At 39.2% G+C, this 10,506-nt stretch overlaps 1 protein-coding gene across 1 annotated transcript; it reads left to right on the forward strand.

The window, feature by feature from the left end:
* Positions 1-1,235: 1,235 nt before the first annotated feature.
* On the forward strand, positions 1,236-9,419 carry LOC129282625 (uncharacterized). Its single transcript, XM_064113849.1, has 7 exons — positions 1,236-1,669; positions 2,833-3,861; positions 4,348-4,486; positions 5,343-5,507; positions 6,646-6,794; positions 7,534-7,628; positions 8,138-9,419. Exons 1-7 carry the CDS (start codon positions 1,552-1,554, stop codon positions 8,357-8,359), a joined length of 1,917 nt encoding a protein of 638 aa, XP_063969919.1. The 5' UTR covers positions 1,236-1,551; the 3' UTR covers positions 8,360-9,419.
* Positions 9,420-10,506: the final 1,087 nt, after the last annotated feature.

Here is a 10,506-nt window from a genome sequence, read left to right on the forward strand (position 1 = left end):
CTACTACCACTACTACTACTACTACTTCTCTACTACTACTACTACTACTACTACTTCTCCTACTACTACTACTACTACTACTACTACTACTACTACTACTACTACTACTACTACCTACTACTGCCACCACCACTACTACCACTACTAAAAATGATGAAATCTAAACATAAACAATAATCTTGTAAAAATCAACCCCAGTTTGGCGATGAAATAGCTTTTTTTTGCACGTGGCAAATAACCTTTGATCTTTATTCCCAATCATAGTAGTTCAAACAACCGGAGAGTAAATAAATCATGAAATCTTGAAATAAATAATCTTGCATAAAATGGCTACACTATTTATCTATAGAATAGATTTATCTTAATTGTTTGCACATTGTAATTGCCTTCTCTCTATGATGACCCCATCAATAGTTCAAAATTTCGAATATTATCACCAGATACTTGTCCATGGGTGTAGGAGGGCAGTCCCCTCCCATTCGGACATAATTTTAACTGTGCATCCCTTTTCATGACTTTCTTTCTTGCTTCGACAGTTCGATTTTTTTTATTTGTTTGATTTGGGGAGCAAAATGCGTCCCTTTTGGGAATGCAAAAATTTGTCATATTCTTATCATGTTTTAATTCATATTTTGGTCAGGTTTTTAGTCTTTATTGGAGATAAAACCGCGGATAAAACACCTTTCTGTGATTGCCATTAAAAAAAAAATCATTCCTGTTTTTTTTTTTTGGGGGGGGGGGGGTTGGGATATTTATGCTTTGTGACCGAGACCCTTTTCATCATGTTTCTTGTGAAAAAAAAAATATCTTCGTACTGCATTATTTACCATAGCAAAAGATTAATTCAAATAAAAAACACAATATAATGTAAAATACTATTATAGTTTCGGTCATATACCTTTATCAAATTTACATAAATTGCTCCCAAATGTCCGTACTCCAGCTTTTATGAATTCCTGAATCCTCCCTCAGTTATATGTACATATTCAGGGTCAAGTGGCTCTTACTATCTCAATACATACAATCCCATTGATAATACGATCGAAGGGCGGAGTGGTAGGGGCCTTGGTAGGGGGATATATAGGGCTGGTGCGGCGCTACAGGGGCAGGCGCAACCCTTATTATCCTATTATTTTTCGGGTTATGAAAATAAAGAGGAAGAAAGGAAAATGGACTAAAAAAAAGAAAAGAGTATTTAAAAAGACAGGCGTGGGTGTGTAACTCTGTATACAATTCTCTAGTATTTGGTCACCTCACGTCCCACCGTTTTTTTTTATTTGGGGGGGGGGGGGTAGGGGAACCGCACAAGAGTTCTCCGACCCCTCCTCTATTTGCCAAGATTTTTTTGAATTAACATCAATCGCTTTTGAACTTTGAATCGTTTAGAAGCACTACTGACTAAACAAACTTATAGCTATAGGGCCGACAGAATACCACCATGCGATCATGTAATCGCGACGTGCACACCAGACTTTGTGGGGAAAAGGAGTACTTGGGTGAACTCCTAGTTTGGCCTTAAGCTTAAATTGCTGACTGTTATAAAGTTCCAATATGGCGGGCTTATACTCGAAGTTGGGTAGAGTATCTGCGGTGTGCGCATCACTGAGTTGTGTTTCGCTCATAGGTGCTTACTGCGCTTGTCTTCCGATATGGGTGCGTCTTATATCAGGTCAGTATTTTGTTTGAGGTGTTAATTACCTTTCCTTTTCGGTTTTTTTTTCATCTCCAGGTTAAACAACTTAATAAGATTTACCCAATAACTGGATAAAGAGGGAACATGTATGTTTGGGGTAAAAAACATTTACTGTGCAAAGTTTACTCCATGTTGTGTAATTTTGTTGCAATGAAACATGTTTTTAACCACCTATCCCAAATATACATATCCATTTAAACCAGTATAATATATTTTTCTTTCAATCTTTCAAAAATATACGGTACAATTCACGTTTTAGGATAAGTGCACTGAGGATGAGGGTAGATGGGACATAGTACATTTTTACGGCGAGCTTTTCTATCATGTGTCATCTGGTGCAAAATGTTAATCTGCAGGCAAAGACCCCGATTGAAACTTTGAACAAGTGGGACCTCATGCAAGACTAGCACAATTACAACTTGCTGTTTCAAGCGAGATTGCATCTAGTATACCCAAGTCATTCAGACCCCTTAACTCGAGTGCAGGGTTTGCACAGCAGAGTATTATGAAATGTTGTGTTGTCCACATTGGCGGCGGAAGGCAAAAAATTTAGGGGGGTCCACATGAAATTTTGAATTTTGGTTGTCAACCTAAATTTTTTGACAAGCAAAAAAAAAAAAAAAAAAAAAAAAAAAAGGTTATCAAGCGAAATTTTAGTGGGGGGCACAACAAATTCAGGAGGGGGGGGCACCTGAAATTTTTTGGGGGGACGCAGGGAAAAAAATTGACAAGCAAAAAAAAAAATAGGTTCTCAACAACAAATTTAGGGGGGACCGTCCCCCACCTCAAATGTAGGGGGGAACCTGTCCCCCGCCCCACCCCCCCCCCGCTTCCGCCGCCTATGGTTGCCCACTGCACTATTTAAGGTGCACTTATTTTATGGGTGACTATAGACACGGTTATCATTACAACGTTTTAATTTTTCTTTCTTCTCAGAAAAATGCAAAACCTTTTGCTTGGTTTCAATCATAAATATGGCAACCCTTTATCTCCTTTGCATCATTAAAGTAATGATGTATTTTATTAGTCTTATTTGCGATAATGGTAGTAAAAAAAAAAAAAAAAAAAAATCTTTACTTTTTGTTGCGAATGGCAGTAAAACATGTTTGCTTCTTGTTTATTTTCATCGAATTTCGCAGGTATTTTGGGTGGAATCCTTCTCGTCCTGTCATTGGTATATGCTTGGATCTTGATCCAACGTCCCTACCCCAACCAAAGTCTCTTCGAGGTATCCATTCATCTATTTATCTACGTCTTCATGGGTCTGAAAGGAAAGTCGGAACATTCGGAAATCATGAAGTCATGCAAGAACCCGATCCGACATCAGCGAAACCTCTGGCAAGAGATACTGAACCTCAACAGGCGTACCGCGTATGCCGATGACCACGGTCTTCGAGGGATGCAGACGCTTGGGGACCTCCGGAAGCAGCATCCCCTGACGAGCTACGAACGGTACCGGCCGTACGTCGATCGCATGACGGAAGGCGAGGAGAACATCCTGGTGGATGGACTGCCAGACTCCTACATCCGAACAACAGGCACGACGGGGAAGCCCAAGTACATCCCACAAAAGCAGAAGAGCAGGATGTTGATGAGAATCGGCGCGATGATGGCTTATATTTCTGATCATCATTATTCTATCAACCCCCTGGCAAAGACTCTCTACTTGTACGTCGCACCGAAAGTCCTCAAGACAAAATGTGGGACCGTTATAGAGACGGCGGCCACTATGTCGGAAGATGAGGACTTGGCTTTCGTCATGTATCCTTCGCCAGCGAGCGCGTATAAGCTCGGGACGATGCACGAAGCGTTCTATCTCCAGCTTCTCTTTGCTCTCAAAGACCGCAACCTTGGTCGTGTGATCATCGGGTTTATCCATTTCCTGGAGAGCGCTCTGAAGCTTCTGGAGAAAGAATGGGAGAACCTCACCAGGGACATTGAGCAGGGCGCCCTCAACGCTGACCTCAACATCCCACAAGCCATCAGGGAAGGTGTTGTCAAGGAACTGAAGACGTACGGTCCTGATCCTGATAGAGCTGCCGAACTGCGTACAGAGTTTCAGAAAGGCTTCGTAGGTATACTCAAAAGGATCTGGCCAAAAGTACAGTGTGTTATGGGGATAGACTCAAATGGAAGCTGGCCGAGACTCTCTAAAACCTACTGCAAAGGTAAGCCCCCCCCCCCGCCCCGAACCTTATCGAGATATAGCAAACATACATTATATAACACTCTTTTGTTTAGTTTGCGAGTAAGCAAAGCGAGCGAGCAAATAGGCTGACCTATTCAAAATGAAAATTTGATTTTGTTATAGATTTTGACATAATTTTCAAAAGGAAATACATTTCACCTCTTTTCCTTTCCTCTTTTTAATTTCTCTTTTTCCGGGGGGGGGGGGGCAGTGCCCTTAAGCACCCTATCCCCCGCTTCACACCAGTGCATTGCCTAATGCGAATCTTTGTGGAAACGAATCGCTGACCGCCCTTAACTTCGGATTATTCTCCTGGATCCCGTTTCACAAAGGCTTGTTGTAATGAAAAAATATGCACAATTTCTGTGATAAGTTTACTATCAGCCAATCAGACTTCAGTAACGTTCAGTTATAGTATTATGACAAATTTTATGAAAACTGGTCCCTGTTTTGTATCAAAATGTAGGTTTAAACTTGCTGACTCCGTTCTACGGCTGCTCTGAATCGTGCCTTGGTATTAACCCGGGCCCGGATTTCATCAAGAAGAAAGGATACATACCCCTGGCCAAATGGGCTGTCATGGAGTTCATCAAGGAGCAAGAAATGTAAGCTGGTAAACTTTTAAAGACGACTACGATGATGATGACCATAATTATGAAAATGGTTTTGATGACGAGGATGTCACTCAGCTAAGATGGTGATCATGATGGCTCTTAACTAAAGTGATTATCAATGGGGATGGTGACAATAATGAATGATGTCGATGATGGTGGCGATGGTGATGATGATGATGATGAAATTGCTAATGATGGTGATGTTGGTAGTGATATCTTTATACTGTTCATGATATGTATTCAGTGCTGTAATGTATTTATGTATCATTTTAATTTGTGCGTTTTTATGAGTTGATGTACATGTACAATATATACCTAAATAAATTTAGGATATTGGAAATAGTCAAATGATCATAATATTTGCTGATAATAATTCAACATACAAAGTATCATGACCACTCTCCGATGGTGATAATCCATTTTTATCAGATGAATGTAGGCCCTAATGAAAAAATAACTATGAAAGAGTCATTCAACGTTACTGCATGGTTATGATGATATTAATAGAACATATAGACACAGGTTTTAGATTTTATATTATCTGAATGCCTGACTAAGGGAGGATATATAGGGGGATCCAATGGGATCCGAGGGGATATTCCAAGAGGATCCACACTTTACAAGCTTTGCTTTTTAGTGGATCCCCTCATTTCCATTTATGCTTAATATTATAGTGTTTTTGTTGTTGTTTGTTTTTTACGAAGTAAGAATGCTCGTCTGTAAAATTGTACTTGATTTGTATTACTTTATATTATTTTGTATTATGTTTTGAATGGAAATGGAATAAAGAATTGAATATAATTCTTATTCGAGACCCCATCGATTGTATATCCCCCTTGAAACACAGGTCTTCGTCAAACCCACAAACTTTCTTTTTGCACGAACTGGAACTTGGAGAGAAATACGAGATTGTCGTCACCCAGCCGTTTGGTCTTTATCGATATCGGATGGGAGATGTAATCGAGGTCATAGACTTCCAACAAGACATGCCCATCATTAATTTCTTGTACAGGTAATTATCATTGCCTACTGTTTTTATTGGAGAGGTCATTTTTATGTACACACTTGAAATGTTGGGCAACATACTGTCCATTGTGTTGGGTAATGCATGTTGGTATAAAATGTTATATATTCTGGGCAGTTATTACCAAAGTGAGCAAATCTATTACCCAATTATTAGTTTTCATTACCCAATTTGGACAGAGTTTAACCAATAGTTGTTTGGACAGTATGTTGCCCAGTGATGGTTAAAAATTGGGTCTTTTTTGCCCAACATTTTTAAGAGTGTAAAACTAGCAGCGTCGCCGAGTTGTTTTCATATATTTAATTAAAAAGACGAGCCTCTGTGAGACGCAATTTGACTGAATTTATTTATACAGTCGACACATGATGCAAAATTGAACCCCGCTGTCCTGCCCCTGAAAATCGTTCACAGGGGCGGCATCGGCGCTGAGGCGACCACCCCTATCATGCCTATAAACTTTCTAGTAGTTAAAAATAAAAATGAGAAAAATAAGGAAACATTTATAAAAGGAAGGAGGAAAAATTAAGAATGAAAAAACAAAAAGATAGATATGGGTCGGACGTGTGGGTCTGTATACCCCTGATATTCAGTTGATAAAAATAATGTCATATTTCTTTTGTCTTTTCCCCCATTGTTCATGGAACTTTATTCGTTTGTTTGCTGTTGTTTTTTATGGATTTTTATTCGGGGGAGGAGGGGGAAGTGTCCCAATCTACTGTATATGCCAGAGAGCTTCTGACTGATGCGAACGTGAACAAACACGTTTTGGGGGTAGAATTTGGATTTCGATTGTGATTGTATAATGTTCGAAATGTGAATGAGGGCTCTCTTGCAAAGCAGGCCTCCGACTTGAATATATAGAACTACCACCTACTTTTTTTTTATAAAGAAAGCGTGAATAAGTAAATGATAATTGAATAATAAATAAATACGACAAAAACCTAATCATAGCCTATATATACAATTGAATGAAATAAACATATTTTTAAACAGAACAAAGATGTTCCCTTAAAAAATATTCATTTTGGTCTGCGTTGTTTTTCAACAACGTCATTACATTTTGATGAAAACCAAGCCTAGTTTACTAATGAAAAATGTTTCCCACATTTTTCTTTAAAATATCTAGGACAGGACAAATGCTTAATGTCCGGTATGAGAAGTTAGACCAGCGGATTGTCTCTGACAGCATTCTGGCAGCTACGGCGAAGTGGACAGACAGAACACTGGTAGAGTTTTCGGTAGCTGAGAGCACCATGATCGATGAGAAATGCTCAAGTAGGATAAACCACGGTGTTCTTTTTCACTGAAATGATGATGGCGAGTGGAATGATATCGTAAATAATGGTGTCGATTATAATGATGATGATGATGGTGATGATGTTGATAATGATGATGATGATGTTGATGTTGTTGTTGATGATGATGATGGTGTTGATGATGATGATGGTGGTGATGATGATGGTGATGATGGTGATGATGTTGATGATGATGATGATGATGATGATTATGATAATGATGATGATGATGATGATGGTGGTGATGATGATGACGATGGTTGTGGTGGTGGTGATGATGATGATCGATGATGTTGATGATGATGATGATGTTGGTGATGATGATGATGTTGATGTTGATGTTGACGATGATGATGATGATGATGATGATGATGATGACGATGGTGGTGTTGGTGATGGTTATGATGGTAATGATTTTATGGCCCTATTAATGATAATGATGACAATACCTTTGAATCCAGATTTAAGATATATTCCCACACAAATGAAAAACAATGTATACAATTAGTCAAACATGACCTATAAAAAAGTGATGGTAATACTAGATTTTGCGCACTAATACAACATCGTTATCGCTTTTTCCTGTGGATACTCAGCAAGCAATGTATTGCTCAGTAAACAATATTTGTAAATCTATCTTTCAAATTAAAAATGATTTAAAAATGATGGTCAGGGCCTTGATTTGTTTGTTTATATCTTATATTTCAAAAATCTACCAGTCTACGAGCCGAACGAAATGATGCCCTACTACATCTTCTTTCTTGAGATGAAAGATTCTTCTTCTGAACCGCTCTCCGAGGAGCAGAAGTCAATGGTGAGATTTAAATCTTTCAACCATTTTCCTACCTTATACGTGTATAAGGCATTGATCTACACTTATTACAATACTCTTCATCCAAACGCAAACAATTATGTTGTTCCACATTTAAATGTGACACCAGACTTAAATTTGAAATCTCAGTCACTGGCGTATAAAATGATAGGGGGCACTTGTGGGCACTGGACTCTCAAAATTTTCACGGGAAGGAAAACAAAAGAAAAAGAAATAAAATGAAATGAATATTGCGAAAATATATAATCTTACTTTAATATTACCTGATGATCTATCAAAAATTCGAGATTTCATTAAAAAAGTCTTGATATTTGCTCGCTCTCTTCGCTCACTCATAATTTTTTTTTCAAAAAATGTTGTCCGTCCACCATGTTGTGCCCCTCAAAATTATGGGCTTATCACGCCACTGGTCTATGTACAAATCAATAAAATCATTTTTTTCCTGTATATATCACCCCATCCACCCCCCCCCCTCCCAAAAAAAATCTCAGATCGACAAGGAACTTCAGGATCGAAACAGCGATGTGAAGCGGCTTCGAGGGGAGGGGGCCATATCACACCCTCGTGTTCACCTAGTCCGCCCAGGGGCGTTTGCAGAGCTGCAACACTACATCATCACCAACACAGAGGCAACTGCTAACCAGTACAAACCACCCCGAAAACTTCGAACACCCGCAATAGTCGAGGTGATGGTTAAGAACATTGTCCAATAAATTAAGTCAAATATTTCGCTCTTGAATACCCTTTATTGATGTAGGCCTATACGTAACCAATCACTTTGGAAAAAAAAATCATTGAAATATAGGCCTACAGGCGGATATCCATTAGTCCGTCCTTTTGTTGAAAAAAATGTAATGATGATAATAAGGACTTGATCATACTGATGAGTGACGAGGATGGTGATGGTGATGGTGATGATGATGAAGAAGAAGAAGAAGAAGAAGAAGAAGAAGAAGAAGAAGAAGAAGAAAACGGTGATGGAGATGGTTGGGACGATGATCATGGTACACTAATACCACAAAGGAAGCTATTTTTGTATTGGTTTAGGCCTACTATTATGTTCACGATGAAACCCTTTTAAAAGTTCTTTCAATGAATTATGATCATCATAATCATTTCCGTTTCAGTGTCAATATCATTACTCTAATTGAAATTGGTATCCAAATATGTTACTCGCTGCTCATGCTGCGTGGTCGTATGTTATCACCAGTCGAATAGTATTCGAAAGATGGACTATTGAAACGTCATACCGCTGAATATGAATATTGAGGTGGGAAAAATATTTTCACGTACTGCTCACCTTGCGCTTTTGTATAATTTGGTAAAAGCTCTCTATCCATCCTGCTATTATTGTTATTGGTAGCAGCACCAGTTGTGTAGCATCAATATGCATGACGTTCTTTTAAAAATTATTTTCATTTAAGCTGAATGCCATGTACTAATCTCTCAAAATAACAAATTCAAAAATTCAGAACCAGCTTCTGTATTCTCATGTAATCTATCGAAAATCAAATAAAGTTGATGATGCAGTATAAATGTTTTTGAGTGAGTGACAGATTTGTTACATATGTTATTTCTGAATATATTATGTAAAGTTTTCCACTCATTTTGTTACTCATGTCTATTTTTAAACAACTAAAATTCATGTTTCGGCTCTTTTTGAAAATAAATTTGTTTTAGAGCTCTATGATATGTAGTTTGCTTTAAATTGGTAACTTGTATCCGAATCATTGAAGCCAACGGACTTCAATAAATACGATAAGCTCCTCTTAACTTTCCAGCAAGTCTTATTTGTTCTATGAGTTTCTGTCAAGTTTCAACCCCCTCCTCCCCACCCCCTCCTTATCTCTCTCTGTCCCCTCTCTCTTCCCAGAACGATTTCGAAGAACAGGGGATTGGGGAGGGGGCTAAATTATAACATGAATCATATAACAATTCGATGGTCATTTCATGGCCCTGGGAAGCGTGGGTGCTCGGGGGGGGGGGGGGGGGTGAAGCACCCCCAAGATTTACCTGGGGATACTGCGTGTGTCATTTACTATAGGTAGCACCAAGGCAGCACCCTCTGGAAATCTGGTGAAAAAGTGGAAACTTTTTATGCTGGTCAAATCTCTCGTGACAAAAATTACCTTCATTTTGTTGTGAAAACTTTTTTTCTTCTTCATTTTTTTCCTTTTCAAATTCAAGCCAGCACCCCCTGTTCTTAGGGCCTGGTTTATTTTCACGCTTTATTTTTGGTTACTGAAAAGATGGGGGCTATCCTGGCGCCTCATCTTGCTACTCACCTCCTAACCCTCGCTTCTTTGCCACTGAAGACAAACTTGATTCCAGAGACACCGACGGCACCCGCGAATGACTTCGACAGGACGTTCCACCAGCCAGGTTTCTCGAGGTCGTGTCCCTGGTCTCTTACTTGATGCGACCATCCATCGAGGTCAGACTGTCCAGTGGTTACGGCGCCTCCTGGATCACCAGGAGACATCGAAAAGACACGGTTGTCGCGCGAGGCCCCTAGAGCCATGTTCACTTTTAAAGCGCCCACCTAGAAGTTGTAGAATAAATTAAGTAGGTGAAACTCGAGCTAGTTGCCTCCGATCGGGGGAGCGTTTCATGAAATGATTTGTCGGATGTTTTATCCGACGATTACAAAAGGAACTGTGCTTCTCAGCCAATCAAAATCAAGGAAAGTTAAGCTTGTCGTACCGAAGATGTTGATGAAACGCTCCCTTTTGGTGACCGTTGCAGGAGAATGGCAACCCCAAAAGTCAAATGCATGCAAGTTCTAAATGTGCGTTTATGATTGGTTGAAAATTAAGATGCCTTTACTTCTTAAGTAAAACTGATGCGAAAAGTTTTAATT

The sequence above is a fragment of the Lytechinus pictus genome, chromosome 19 (assembly GCF_037042905.1).
Source record: "Lytechinus pictus isolate F3 Inbred chromosome 19, Lp3.0, whole genome shotgun sequence".
In the NCBI taxonomy this organism is placed as follows: domain Eukaryota; kingdom Metazoa; phylum Echinodermata; class Echinoidea; order Temnopleuroida; family Toxopneustidae; genus Lytechinus; species Lytechinus pictus.